General features: G+C 42.0%; 1 protein-coding gene across 1 annotated transcript in view; it reads left to right on the top strand.

Annotated features, from left to right (window-relative positions):
- Nucleotides 1–260: 260 nt before the first annotated feature.
- Nucleotides 261–15,135, top strand: part of LOC120837467 (protein 5NUC-like) — a 34,089-nt gene continuing 19,214 nt past the window's right edge. Inside the window, exons 1-2 of the mRNA XM_040206852.1 lie at nucleotides 261–491; nucleotides 12,018–12,155. Coding sequence (XP_040062786.1) covers nucleotides 270–491; nucleotides 12,018–12,155 — 360 coding nt within the window. The 5' untranslated portion in view covers nucleotides 261–269. The remainder of the gene's footprint in view (nucleotides 492–12,017; nucleotides 12,156–15,135) is intronic.

Raw genomic sequence — 15,135 nt, 5'->3', positions numbered from 1 at the left:
TCGTTCGCGTTCTGGTATAAATATGCGATGAATTTCAAACATAAATCGACGATGCTCACGCATCATCTTTTTATATGTTTGAACACGTGTCAACTTGGCAAAAGCGTTTGCTTCAATAGATTGCGAAACTGCCTCGACCTTTAGAAATCATTTTTATTTTTAGAGTCCGCTTTGTGCAGCATCGCCGGCAGCATTTGCACTTGCATTGGCTTACGCATCGAGCGCCACGAACATTTCCACTTGTTTTCTCGACACAAAAAGCAGCTGCGATGCTCGCCATTCTAAAGAAATGGCGCTTGTTCGCCATCCTTCTGGCAAGCAATGTGAGCGTGTCGTTAGGATCGGAAAGCGAGACGTTTACGCTCACAATTCTGCACACCAACGACGTTCACTCGCACATTCAAGAGACCACCAAGTATGGGGGAGTCTGCTCGGCGAAGGACAAGAACGCCTCAAAATGCGTTGGAGGAGTTGCAAGAATTGTAACAAAGGTATGGTCAAGTTCAGCGTTCCAAAAGTTACATGACACTTTTAAACTTACACTAACTTTAAATTGATGTTGTGGCTTTAATCATGGCCGCTGTCATGCAAACTTTAATTATAAGCGTATCACAGCATCAGTTATGCCACCGAGCAGAAATACGCGTTTTAGTGAATCCCTCTAAACCTTAGTTTAACTTCAACGTTTTTTAGCAAACAAGTTTTTTTTATAGAATATCTGGCATGCGAACTAACGTTCATATGTAGATTCGTGCATACCATTCTAAATTAAGTTGAAATAGTTCATATAATGGAGAGGTGCAAGCGAGCTGGACAAGAATAACGATAATAATCCTGGGCAAGAAGAAACAAGGAGGATGACGCTAAGAAAAAAAATCTTTTGAAATTCAAACGGGTGGCAAACTGGTCGACCCGTTTGAATCAAATGGACGGCAGACTTTCGTTATGTTTGCGTCAATCATGATCATGAGAACGGGTGCCGTTTGAAACAATACCCGTTTGATGCCCTCGGATGTTCAGGCACATTATTCGTTAGCCCTAAATGGGTACCGGCAGGAAAGTTGGATACCTTACACTTATTTAAGACATTCCAAACTTAAATAATCCTTTTGAAAACACGAAGGAAACCAGAAAAAAAAAATGTACTCGCAGAGGTGTGTGAAAATTGGCAGGAAAAAACATAAATTTTGTTCTTAAAGTTTCGTGGAAGTTTATTACTCAAAGCCTATTCTACAGATAACTAGAAAAGTGCAAGCGATCTGTGAAATGCGAAGAGGTGCTACTAATATTTTATACAATTGAGAAGATTGCAAAGAAACAAGAACCAGGGTAGTTTTAGGCTATAGTGCCTATTCTCCCGGCAGCTGGAAAAATGATTTCCCCGAAAGTTTTCCGGCAGACGCCTCTCATTGGCGGTGGCAACCAGTTCACCGAACGACGTTACATCGACAGATTGTTTCATTGAGACGCTATGTTTCATCGACAACTTATTTTATAAAGTTATGGTTACCTGTCTTTTTTTGTTTGTTTTTTTTGTAGTAAGAAATTCCATACTCTCGCCGCAAATGGCTTTCGCAGGTGGGCTAGGTAGGTTAACATTTTTGTAATAAACCGTCGCAGACTGTCGCCGCGAAACTGCGTGAACGGGTCGGTAGGCCAGTGATACACGCGCGACGAAATGTGCCTACCGGGAGGAACTCAGGTGACTAGTGTTGGCGATATGTTAGTGTCGATGAAAGGTGTGTTCAAGAAACGTGTATCCACGAAACGTCGCCTAGGAAACCTGTTTCCACGTAATGCCGGGAGAATCAGGAAGTCAGTATTCTATCGACAGTTGTTATATGATTTCAGACAGCTAATGGAAGGTTTCTGCCGGTAGAATTTTGGGGGAATTATTCTCCGGGGCTGGGAGAATACACTGTTTAATTCTAGAGGCGATATGTTAGAGTATCCGAAGAAGAACGGTCAATCGTTGCCAAGAGGTAGGTTGCAACGCAGTTACCATAAGAGTTATTGACTTGAAAGATGTAATCCGATATATAGGTTGACACAGGCACAAAACAGCACAAAATTAATAGCGAGAACGAAGGGCTCCGTGCAGGTTCAACTCGATGTGGCACAAGCTCTCATTTGCCGAACTGAACCAAATCACAACAATTTCGGTGGCTTCTCTGAAGAAATCGTCGTTGCCGATATACGCGTAGGACTTTTTGAACACTGATAGCTTTGGTAAACTGCAAATATGTTGTCGAGGACGATTAATTTACCACTAAAATCCACGGCATCCCCACAGGCCTCAGCCCACAGGAAACTGGGAAAGCAAGCAGGCATTCACGGATTGGGAACCGCTAGTGTGTCATACGTCTATCTTTTACTACCTGATCACGCTCCAACCGTTATCCTAGCGCAAGGAGCGGAATCAGTTGATAAAAATCAGAGGGTTCACTGGTGCGACGAGAGCGCACCTTCTAACCTGTGCCATGCTTTCAGCTTAGGCAGAGAGCGAGAGAGAGAAAGAGAAGGAGTACCAAAGCAGGCGCTCCTTCAAGGTCGGCAAGGGGGGGGGGGGGGGTACGGTCACAAAAGGCTTCTCTTCAAGGGGCATACAGAAAGTGAGCACAGCTAGAGGATTTGTCACACTTATATCCTTTTGAGAGTTCGTCCCAAACTGGATAGCCCAGTAGCCCAGGGCTGGTCATCTGAGTGGCCTACCAAGCACCGGCCTTCAAGCAGGGGCCGTGCTCTGCCTATTCACCCGCCTGGAGACCGTAGTCACGTTACCGTAACCAGAAACACGATTGGCCTAAAATGTGCATAGCGTTTGCTCCGCTGTCAATACAGAGAAAACAAGACAGATGCAGGAAGGCTAGTATTTGGAGTTCCAAAGGAACTGCCCAGCCAAAAAGTCAACCAAAAACGGGAATTATGAAGATCCCATGTTTTACTCAGCATAATCCACGTTTAAATTGAAAAACAGAAGTAACCGCGACGTATTTCTGCGCACGATTTCCATATTTATATATTTATAAATCTCTCTCTCTCTCTATATATATATATATATGTATATATATATATATATCGGTGGTTTCATCTAAAATCAAGCAGGCTGAAAAGGTCTAATTTTTTATATTGACGAAAAAAAAAAAGGTATGATTTGGGGGCATTTCTCGAATGAAGCGGAGCGGACAGGGCATACATAAAATTGAAAGAATAAAACACTGAGGGCAAGCACAGGACAACCACTTTCTTTCATTCAGCAACGACGTTTATTTTGGGCAAAGACATTGTACCCTGAGCGAGACCCCGACTAAGATAGGTTGATAACGGGGAAGGCTAACTGGGAGATGGAAAGGGTGATATGGGGGACGAAAAAAGAAAAACTGGGAGATGGAAAAGGGATAAAGGGAAAAGAAAACTGGGATATGGAAACTGTGATAGGAGATAGAAAGGGAAAACCAAGAGGCACGGGCAGAGCTACCGTGGTGGTGTGTATTTAAGGGGAGTTGCGATATTTTTCAAGTTCAGGCCTAATGAATTCTAATTCCCGTCTTGATGAGGTTACTGAGGCCGATGAAACGTTGTTTCTTGCGTTCTGGATGAGAAAGGATTCGATGATTTCACGTCCGTGGCGATTGCGGTGTCCCCTTCTTGTCTTGGATCCTGCGAAGTCAGGCGCGCATCCAATGCATTCGTTCGCGTGAACCGCGATCGGATGAATGGGGTTGTCGGTTCTTGAAGTGGCCTCGTTTTCGTGCTCTCTTAAGCGGTCATTGATACATCGGCCGGTTTTTCCTATGTACTCGGCTCCGCATTTGAGGGAAGTCGAGTAAACTTTTTCTGTGCAGCAGGTCCGGAAAAGCGTGGCGTGCTTTTTTTCGCAAGCCGGCTTGGCTTCTGGTCGGTTGATCATGTTGCACATGCGTGCCGATTTGAATCTACTGGAAAAGACAACTTTCGTGTCATAGCGTGATGCAATAGAACGGATACAATGGGAAGCATTATGAATGTATGGTATGCTGGCTATCCTTCGACTGAAAGGCGTTTTTGTAGTTGCCTTTGGGTTAATAAGTTGGGGGAAAACGGACACGAGGCGTTGCACCGGATATCCGGACCTCAGGAGTCGTCGAGTTTGGCTCTTTATGCTATCTGTTGCCGAATGTTGACAGGATTTCGTTTTAGCTGATGTGATTAACGTCTTGATGATACCTATCTTAACAGTCTTTGAATGAGCACTCTCAAAAGGGAGCAGCGGCTTTTCTGAACGCTGACTGAACGCCCAGCAAACGCCTTCGTTGGATTTTTTCAATCGCAGGTCTAGAAATTGTAGCCCTTCCGAGGATGGATCTTCCTTTTTGAATTTTAGTTTGCCTCCTGCGCTTTCGAACGAGGCCACGATCACCTCGACTTTATTGGCTATAGGGTGAATGATCAGGTAGTCATCAACGTAGCGGACTACGGTGCATTCGGGGCTAGTGTTCATGAGCTTTACCTGTATGGTTCTATCGACATAAGACAGGTAGATTTTACTTAGTATGGGTGCAAGGCAAGACCCTATACACACCCTTTATTTCTGCATCCAGATTTTTCCTTCTTACTCGATCATTGTTGATTTTAGGTAGAGTTGCAGAAGCTCGAGGAAGCCGGAAAGTGATACTCCGGATGAGTTTTGGAAGCTACAGATTCCGTGTTCAGTGATGGCTTCTTCTACGGATTCGAGAAGAGTTGGAATGTCCAGATTATAGTACATATATTCTATGTCTAGGGAAAAGAAGTCTAAGTTAGGAGCGCCAGTATGAACCGGTTCTAGGGCGTTGATAAGCTATAGGGTGAATGATAAGATCATTCACCCTATAGCCAATAAAGTCGAGGTAATCGTTGCCTCGTTCGAAAGTGCAGAAGGCAAACTAAAATTCAAAAAGAAAGATCCATCCTCGGAAGGGCTACAATTTCTAGACCTGCGATTGAAAAAAAAAAAAAACAACGAAGGCGTTTGCTGGGCGTTCAGTCAGCGTTCAGAAAAGCCGGTGCTGCCTTTTGAGAGTGCTCATTCAAAGACTGTTAAGATAGGTATCATCAAGACGTTAATCACATCAGCTAAAACGAAATCCTGTCACTATTCGGCAACAGATAGCATAAAGAGCCAAACTCGACGACTCCTGAGGTCCGGATATCCGGTGCAACGCCTCGTGTCCGTTTTCCACCAACTTATTAACCCAAAGGCAACTACAAAAACGCCTTTCAGTCGAAGGATAGCCAGCATACCATACATTCATAATGCTTCCCATCGTATCCGTTACATTGCATCACGCAATGACACGAAAGTTTTCTTTTCCAGTAGATACAAATCGGCAACCATGTGCAACGTGATCAACCGACAAGAAGCCAAGCCGGCTTGCGAAAAAAAGCACGCCACGCTTTTCCGGACCTGCTGCACAGAGAAAGTTTACTCGATTCCCCTCAAATGCGGAGCCGAGTATATAGGACAAACCGGCCGATGTATCAATGACCGCTTAAGAGAGCACGAAAGCGAAGCCACTCCAAGAACCGACAACCCCATTCATCCGATCGCGGTTCACGCGAACGAATGCAGTGGATGCGCGCCTGACTTCGCAGGAACCAAGACAAGAGGGGTCACCGCAATCGCCACGGACGTGAAATCATCGAATTCTTTCTCATCCAGAACGCAAAAAACAACGTTTCATCGGCCTCAGTAACCTTATCAAGACGGGAATTAGAATTCATCAGGCCTGAACTTGAAAAATATCGCAACTCCCCGTAAATACACACCATCGCGGTAGCTCTGCTCGTGCCTTTTGGTTTTCCCTTTCCATCCCCTATTCCCGTTTCCATCTCCCAGTTTTCCGTCCCCCATATCACCCTTTCCATCTCCCAGTTTTTCTTTCCGTCCCCCATATCGCCCTTTCCATCTCCCAGTTAGCCTTCCTCCTTATCAACCTATCTTAGTCGGGGTCTGGTTAAGGGTTGGAATGTCTCTGCCCCAAATAAACATCGTTGCTAAATGAAAGGAAGTGGTTGTCCCGTGCTTGTCCTCCGTGTTTTATTCCTTCAATTTTATGTACGCGTGTTCAACCCGCTCGCCTTCACCAGAACACCGCATGTTACCCGGATTTTGATTCTCAAGTTACGAAGCCTAGAAGCCGCAGTAGAATGAACTAGTATTTTTGCCTGCCGTCGCAGGTCGCGTGTTTGACACTTTCTGTTGGCGCTAGTTTTCTTCCTCCTACATTTAAACGTTTTCCCCTCATTTAATAGGTACTTTAATGATAACACGATGTAATAACACTTTTTGAGGAATTGTATTTTCTTCTAAAAAATTTCAAACTCGTCCCTGTGGTGGATTTTTGGTCAAATTTGTCAGGTCCTTACTTTGTATTTACTTAAGGTAAAATTTTTTTTCTTTAGCTCTGTGGAAAGTTCAAAGCAGGCTCATTATATATATATATATATATATATTGTTAGGAAGGTGAAGACGACGACGAGGCAGTGGCGCGCACGACCATCTCGCGCCAGGCCCCACGGGCCGGCTCGGCCTCCATAAATCCTCAGTGTGTTCTGTCATCGTGTACTGTCCTGTCCTTTCTGCTGCCGTCAGCATTACCCTAACAGTATGGTGGAGGTGCGGAGCCATACTCATCTTCTTTATTGAACATCAGCGCCGCTTTGATCTTGTGAACCCGCGTTGTTGAAGCAGTCATCCGCAGCGGCAGACCAAACACCAGCCCATGGCTTCGTCGCCCAACCCCCGCCCAGACGCCATGACAAGCAGAATCAGACGAAGCCGCATCAGACGAAGCAGACAGACGATCCCCCGCCACTATCCCCAGCCCCCGACGTTCCGACGCTTCTCAGTGACGTGAGTCCCCCAGCCCGGACCGTGCCGTCGTGTGGCTGGTGCAGAGGTCTGTGACGCTGCGGAAGAGGCCTAAATTCAACGTTTCCATCTTCATCGTCACCCTCGCTGTCGGCAGCCGTCCCTTGTCCTTCTGTGTGTGTGGCTTTGTAAGTGTGTTTTATGTGTTCATTTATTCACCGGCCGGGTCGGCCGTTTTCGTCGGAGGGAGTGCTGTCAGGAAGGTGAAGACCACGACGGAGCAGTGGCGCGCACGACCATCTCGCGCCAGGCCCCACGGGCCGGCTCGCCCTCCATAAATCCTTTGTGTGTTCTATCATCGTGTACTGTCCTGTTCTTTCTGCTGCCGACAGCATCACCGTAACAATATATATATATATATATATATATATATATATATATATATATATATATATATAAAGGGCATGGTGGCGGGAGGCCTAAGGCGTGGGTATAAAACTGAGAAGAAAAAAACCCGTAGTGAGAAACAGCAACAGCGGACGATTTAATCTTCGACGTTTCGGCCGGAGTCCGGCCTTCGTCAGGAAGCTGACGAAGGCCGGACCCCGGCCGAAACGTCGAAGATTAAATCGTCCGTTGTTGCTGTTTCTCACTAAGGGTTTTTTTCTTCTCAGTTTTATATAAATATATATATATATATATATACATATATATATATATATATATATATATATATATATAGAGAAAAAAACGAAGCGCAGGATGACGGAAAGTATATACCAGATGTGTGGAATGCCACGTGACGTGGTCAAGGAGCGTCAGTGTGCCTTTATGTGCCAGTCTTGAAAAAGGTCTGTCTCAGGCCGAAACGTCGACCAACTTTACCAATAATATGTTTTAAAAACTCCAACAACCGTCTCAGGTGCGTTTTCTTCCGTATATATATATATATATATATATTATTATTATTATTATTACCATTATGATCTGCTGTTCAGCCACTCCGCTACATTCACGTAAACGTTGTGAAAAATAACAAATGTTAAAAGTTTGAGGTCAATTTTCTCAAAAACACCATTCTTGTACATTTTCATTTTTTAAATACTTTTAGATATTATATCTGACTACAAGAGAAAGCAGCTATGAGTGTAATATTTTAATTGTATGCCCTCTATTTGAGCCGCAATCGCGTGAAATGTGTGCTCTTTTGACTAAAATACAGCAACCTTGAACGTTGTGCGCCTCTACGATATCAAAAATATGTTTTTATTTTTGTTTAGGTTTCCAAAAAGGAACATAAAGTAGGCGTACTTTTGATATTCATTGTAAATTAAAACTTGAAATAAGAGAGAAGCCACGTGAGCACACTAAAAAAACAATGAGTAACAAGTATATACAAATTAAAAGGCAACGCGACATCTCAAAACATGTTCTACATTGAACGGTTCAAAGTAAACGAAGGTGGCTATCATTACTCAGCCTATTACCATTGAATTATACATTCTCACACCATTCCAATGTTGTGCATAAATAATCGGAAAACATTCGCCCATTTTTGTTCTCCTCGCATCTGGCAGATCGCCCACTGTTGACTGCACAGTTCTTGCACCTCAGTATTCTGGAAACGCGGGCGCTGAACCAGTAAAAAGCTCAAAAATATCGATGGCACATTTTCCGAAGGCAGTACACTTTTTTACTAGTTCGACGTAACTGTGAATCAGTTCTCGCACTGTGTAGGAGCCACGCAGTCCACGGTTGCAGTTTTGAACATGCCGACACTCACTCACTGATGATCTTCTGAATTTCGAGACACAAAACGGTACGTGAATGCCTTGACACGTCTATGCAGCTACTTTGTGCTTTTGCAAATCTTTTCGAGAGCAACGTTCAAGGCGCCTTCTTTCAGTGTCTTCCTCCACACGTGTGAGGATGATTCCCCTTGGTGGGTTTACCTTCTCCCACACTTTTCTGGAGCTCCCGGAAATGCGTGAGCTTTACTTTGGCGATTGAGAGTAGAATGATTCAGTTGACTTTCGGTCCTAGTGCCTCAAAGAAGCTTTGCGCGCTCGTTATGCAGTACAATTCTGTGGTTGTCAAATGTCAAATTATGCATGGATGCCTGGTGCTTGAGCACACCGCCCACTCCATAACACGAGCTTTTCCCGTGCCCTGATATGGAAAATATGCACTTGGGAACGTCATTCTTTTTCTTGAATTCGTACATCCGATGCCTGTTTTCGAAGAGGCTTGGAGTACTGTCGGAAATATAAACGAGTTGCGTGAAAATAGGCAGAACTTCCTCCAGCCACCCTTCGCCAACGCTGAGCGCAAAGAGCGCATGGGGCGAGTCATGGACGATGTCTTCGCTCACTACGACGATCTTAAAGTTCCCTGTTCTTTCGTGGCCACGCAGTAAAGATGAAAACCATTTTGCTCTTCCAGTTATGTCCTCGCACGGCGCGCTGGCTCATGACACTGCAGCTTTCAGCAAAATCGAAGTGCAAGATAACGGCATGTGATTTCACAAACGCTTTCTCAAGCCCTATAGCTCTTCGCCGGACGCGACTGATGAAGAATTGGGGAATGTATTCTATTTCCCAATTCTAAAACTCTTAAAAAAAAACGTCGAAATGTTTTTTTGTTTTGTTTATTTTTGCGAGGCAAGCTCCAGTTCGTCTTTGACTTCGAGTCTTAGCTTAGAGAGGAACGCGGTATACTTCTTCAGAGTTCACATTCTAGCAAGAAGCAGTCTTGCGTAGGGGTATTTTTTTTTAAACGTAAGGAAAAATTAAAATATATTTTCCAAATTGTACAGGCGCCAATGCCTGTAAGATGGCTGTATTTTGGACAAATGAGCAGACATTTGTCACGATCGCGGCTCAAATAAAGGACATAAAACCAAAATATTACATTTTTAGATTCTTTATTTTTTGTAGTCGACTATTGTATCTAAAACAAATTTAAAAAAATAAGAATTTACAAAAGTGAGATTTTCGAGAAAATCGGCTTTAAACTTTCAACATTTGTTATTTCTCACAAAGTTTACGTAAAGGGGGGGGGGGGTGGCTGGTCAACAGATCATAATGATATTATTATATCTATACTAAGTTTGCTTTGGTCTTTCTATAGAGCTAAAGAAACAAGACTTACCTTAAGTTCAGACAAAGTAAGGACCTGTCGAATTTGACCAAGAACCGACCTGAACGACAAGTTTATCACTGTCTTTAGAAAAAAAAAATCCTAAGAATGATTGGATACGTCAAGGTGCATTTATGGAAAAAAGTTAAGAGAGTGGAGGAAAAACACTAGCGCCAGCAGAGGGTGTCAAACACGCAACCAGCCACAGCAGGACGCATGTTTTTTTTTTTTTTTTTTTTTTTTTTTATAGTTTCTGTTGCTGCGGCTTCTACGTTTCTTAACTCGAGAACAAAAAGTCTGGGGAAAATGCAGTTTGCACTATCCTTCATTTGAGAAATATCCCCAAAACATTTTTTTTCGTCATATTAAAAAATTAGTACATTTTAGCCTGCCCGATTTAAGGTGAAACCACCCATATATATATATGTATATACATTTACACTGGAATAGGTAGAAAAGCACAAACAATTAAGAAAAAAAAGATTTAGCGGATGTGTATCAGGACGAATAAGTATCAATGTCACAATTCATAGCGGTGCGTTTCTCAGTTCTCTCTTTTTTGTGTTTGTCTAATGTTCCAGCTGACCTCCCTGTATAAAGAATAAAGGATATAAAGAAAATATGCTTCCTACAGAAAACCTTGGTGTTTACTTGGAGCTTAGGTATCTTAAACTGGTCGGTAGAACTAAAAGAAGAATGAATTATCTGATTAATTTTTTTATCGAAATATAATAAAGACCAAAATAAAAAAAAATAAACGAATACACGTAAGACTGCTTACGTGTAGGAATGCGAGCGCATTCCTACTTCTTTTTTTTCACACGGCTCTCCGGCGGGAACATCACGCTCCGCCAAGGCGCAGGCGCGGAGCCCGTGCCGGCTCCACGGTGTCCGTGGCAATGCATTTGCGTTGCTCTGCTTTTCTTTGTGTTTTATTTCTGAGGCGCGTCCGCTTTGACCTTGCGCGCCCCGCCGGCTTCCGTGACGAAGCATCGGCGTTGCTGTGCTTTTGGCCAATGGGACTTTAGTTGCCGTTTCACTCAGCCAATGGGAATTGATGTGCCGTTTTTCGCTGCTACAGACAACGCCGGCTTTGCTCCACGGGATAGTTAATGCTTTCGGGTTAAAAGGGTTATAAATGTTAACATTAAGTTCTATCGCTGAGAATAGGGCAATGTGAAAATGTTATTCTATACAGAGTGGTAATTGTGTATTCGGTAAAGGTAAAATAAATTTAAAGCACTAATGATTGTCTTGCATACTATTATTTCTTTCGTGAGTCATCTGTTGAAATGCATTGGAATGGTACAGCCATCGGTATCCTATATATATAAGCTTGCTCTTAGTTTGACATACTCTCACTACACAAGGTGTAATACGAGTAGGTAACTGTAATTACACAAGGTGTTAATTTTGATTTAAAACGTATTCATTTTTGAGGAGTGGCTGGTACCAAATTCTTCAGTTAGCGTTTAACGTGATGGGCAGACTTTAGACTGGAGGACAACCGTCTCATTGTTCTGCCTGAATAACGTTTTATATATGGAATTTATCCACCACCTTCAGAAATGCAATTGCATTTCTGAAGGTGGTGGATATTAGAGGTTACAGAAATATTCTGTCTATTTGAGTAAAAGCTACTGGCTTTACGATGACCAGATAATGCGTTTTTTTATATTTTTGTCATGATATATTTACATTATATTCAGAACGAGCACTGCATGCACGGCCCGTAAACGTGATGTACAGGGGACGGGTATATCGTCGTTATCTCGGCGCTATCTGAACATGCTGTAAGAAAATGTACCCATTACCATTACGTCAGCCTTCTGTTACTCTTTTGGGCACGGTCCGCGAAGCCTAATAAAAACGAACCAGGACAACTTCAACGCAAATCCACCCTACCAGTTAGAAAATATTTTTTGTATAAAATGGAAACATGAAGTACCATGTATATATTTCAATAATAGAGCAAATCTCGCTTCAAGGGTACACGTACGTTAATACCTGCAGGTTAAAAAATGTGATTTTGTCATTACCTACACAGGTTAAGCAACTCAAGAAAGAGCATCCAGGTGCTTTGTTTATGAACGGCGGAGATTTTTACCAGGGGACTCCCTACTACACGATTCTGAAACACTATATGGTTTCAACAATAATGACTGCGATGGCGTATGATCAGGTGGTAAGCAGAAAAAATGTTTTGAAGATTGTTTCTTCAAGATTCGTGTCCCGAAAAAAAAAATAATGTATTGATTTATGCTATCAAGAATTCAAAGGTATATTTTCACGATTGTTGCAACTATGAATACTTTGCTGCCAGCTTTTAAGTATATTTTAAAATAATGCAAATCTTAAGCCGTATCGGAGTATTTTTTTTTACAATCTAGTTTGAAGTTTACGCATGAATACCTAGAATTTTATTAATATATATTGAAATTTTGTTTATTTCCACACGCAATTCCTATAATGTCTCTCACCTAGACCTATATGAGGGTAATATCAGAAATAGTAAATTGAGACCCAAGTGTCCCATAAAGAACGATGAGATGGAATCTATATTGTTCATCCGAACATTTGTTATGCGTAATATAGAAGTTTTGAGTGTTGCACTATAATTTTACCTAACAAATGCTACCGTGTTTGTAAATTCAGCGTGTAATATATGCTGTGTTTTTATATTATGTGAGCTTTATTATATTTTCACTGCCGTGGCTTCCCGTAAACATTGTTTTTAATACAGATTTTTTTTTAAACGTGAAGAAAAATCTATGAAAATTTATCGCAAGGTAAATATCAGAGCGAATTTTGTGGGCATAAGATTAAAAATCGTATTACAGTTTCAAAATACTTGAAAACTGTAACTGCTTCACATGTTTTTTGTTTATTTGTTAAGCTAGAAAAGTGGTATTCAAGTCTTGCCGCGCGTACAAGGAATGAATATTTTATAGCTGTTTTACTAAGTATTATATCGTAAGTCCTGTACCTACAACGTTCATTATGAAGCATGACATGTACATTAATTCTCTACAAAAAGAAAACGGCTGAGATATCCCGCCATATGGAGTTATCTGTGCTATAACAGGCCTTATCTAATTATGGAAAATGTTTAGCATTTTGGAAGTCCTATTTCTTTTTTATGATTTTATTCTGAAGCACTTATTTTATTTTTCTTATTTTATCCTGAAGCATTATTTTAACTATTTCAAAATATTCCCAGCTTAGCACGTAATAGCTAGAATTAGTTTCAAACCAATTTTAAACACGTGTATTAGTTGGTTTTTGTAGGACCTCCTAGGCATGTTATCCTCCGTTTCGCATAATGTCCGAGTGCAGCTAACGCTACGATCCAATAAAGTCAATGAAACAACGTCCAACTTGCATCACCACGGCGCTGGTCGTCTTTGATCACTTGCTATTACCGGATAAACCAAGCACGTGAAGAAAAAATGTACGATCACGGATCTTGGACTGCGCTTGATTGCTTTAGCCTATGATAGAAAACGCATAAAGAGGAAGGGTACCGTGACAGAGCATGTCTGTTGCTACTTGAGTGACTCCATCTATTTGTAGCGTCGGTTGCACTTGGACTTGTCTGAAATAAAGTGTAGAAGCTGCAGACGGTCATCACCTCAATCTCATGAGCAAAGCGGGAGGTTTTCCATGTTGCTCATCCCGTCAAGTTTGAAAAATTGCATATGATTCCACTTTTACATGTTGTTAAAGTCATCATATCATTAACCTGCTATAAATAGTTTTCTCACATTTTTTTTAAAAACTCTCCTTTCCTGCCAATATTGTAGGGTCGTTATAGACACTTTTCAAAAGTATGCCCCATCGCCTATCTGCCATTGCTTGCTCATATACTCTGAGCAGGTATTGGTCATGAGCGCTGCGTCAGCGTTCGGCGAGGACTCCGATCCAATCACGTGCTTCCTGAGCAAGCAATGGCGACGCCCAATGTTGCTTGATGGACTTTTGAAAAGGGTATATTAAAAGCAGATAAAAAATAAATGGGACTCCGAAAGGTCTGAATACAGTGATGGAAACGTTAAAATGGCTTTTCTGAGCATTTTTCTCTCTTGCTATGCAACTACAGAAAAAAGGCTACGCTCTATAAGTTCCCAGAGAGACATAACGACACAACACACCCGTACACGCGCATCACTTTTATGACGGCATTGAAAGGAAGAGTTCATTGTCAGAGCCTTTTTTTCAAGATTGGCCGCGGAAACCAACAACGCTCATGATACGTCAAAATTTAAGTTGAGCGCTGGTATTCTCGGTAACGCGTTACTTCTACGGTAACGTAGCAACGAACTCGTTACTTCTTCAAAGCAGTAACGGATAACGTACTTACGTTACTTGTTTCAAGTAACGGGTGGCGTAGTTACGTTACAAGTTACTTCTTCCAAAACTAAAAAAAAAATACACTTCAATTTTTTTAGTGCTTTTAGGCGTCAAGCCACGTGAATTTTCGAGTTTTCCTGCGTTTGTTTTTGTGTTTCTTCTCGTGAGTATTTAGGTGAAACCGTGGAAAATATAAACATAATATGCTCAGTTTCTGCATGACCATGTTTCTTGAAATATGGCGCTTATGCATACATGTACCGTCAAAACAGTAAGTCGTGTTAATTCTTAATTAAGAGTAACGCAAAAGTAACTTGCACTACTTTTTATTGGTAACAGTATCGGTAACGTATTCCTATTATCTCGAAGTAACGTAGGTCGGTAACGCGTTCCTTTTATTCGCAAGTAACGAGTAACGTGTTTCGTTACTTTCTTTCGGTCACGCCTATAACACTGGTTGGTATTGACCTTTGCCAAAATCGCATTCGGCGCGCTGCTATCTTTGTCTGCTGGGCTGTGGAACGCCTTCTGAGCATGCGCTGTTGCTCTGCTGAGTGGTATATCGGACGCTGCGCATGCGTCCACAGCTCAGTGACTCAGCATTTTTGCCCAGGTGATTAGTAATGGAAAGGTCTATATATCACCTCGTAAAAGTCAAATATTTCACTTCAGTCATCCTGGATGACTGAAGTGAAATGACAGAAATCTAGCAGAAGGTGCCAGATTTCATTATTCAACGAATTCTTCAGAAATATTCTAAAGGTTAAGAACACAATCGATCATTTCTACTGTACAGGGAAATCTGTTTCTTTCAG

The sequence above is a fragment of the Ixodes scapularis genome, unplaced genomic scaffold, assembly GCF_016920785.2.
Source record: "Ixodes scapularis isolate PalLabHiFi unplaced genomic scaffold, ASM1692078v2 PGA_scaffold11__112_contigs__length_91849675, whole genome shotgun sequence".
Taxonomy (NCBI): domain Eukaryota; kingdom Metazoa; phylum Arthropoda; class Arachnida; order Ixodida; family Ixodidae; genus Ixodes; species Ixodes scapularis.
This window is presented reverse-complemented; position numbering and strand designations above follow the sequence as displayed.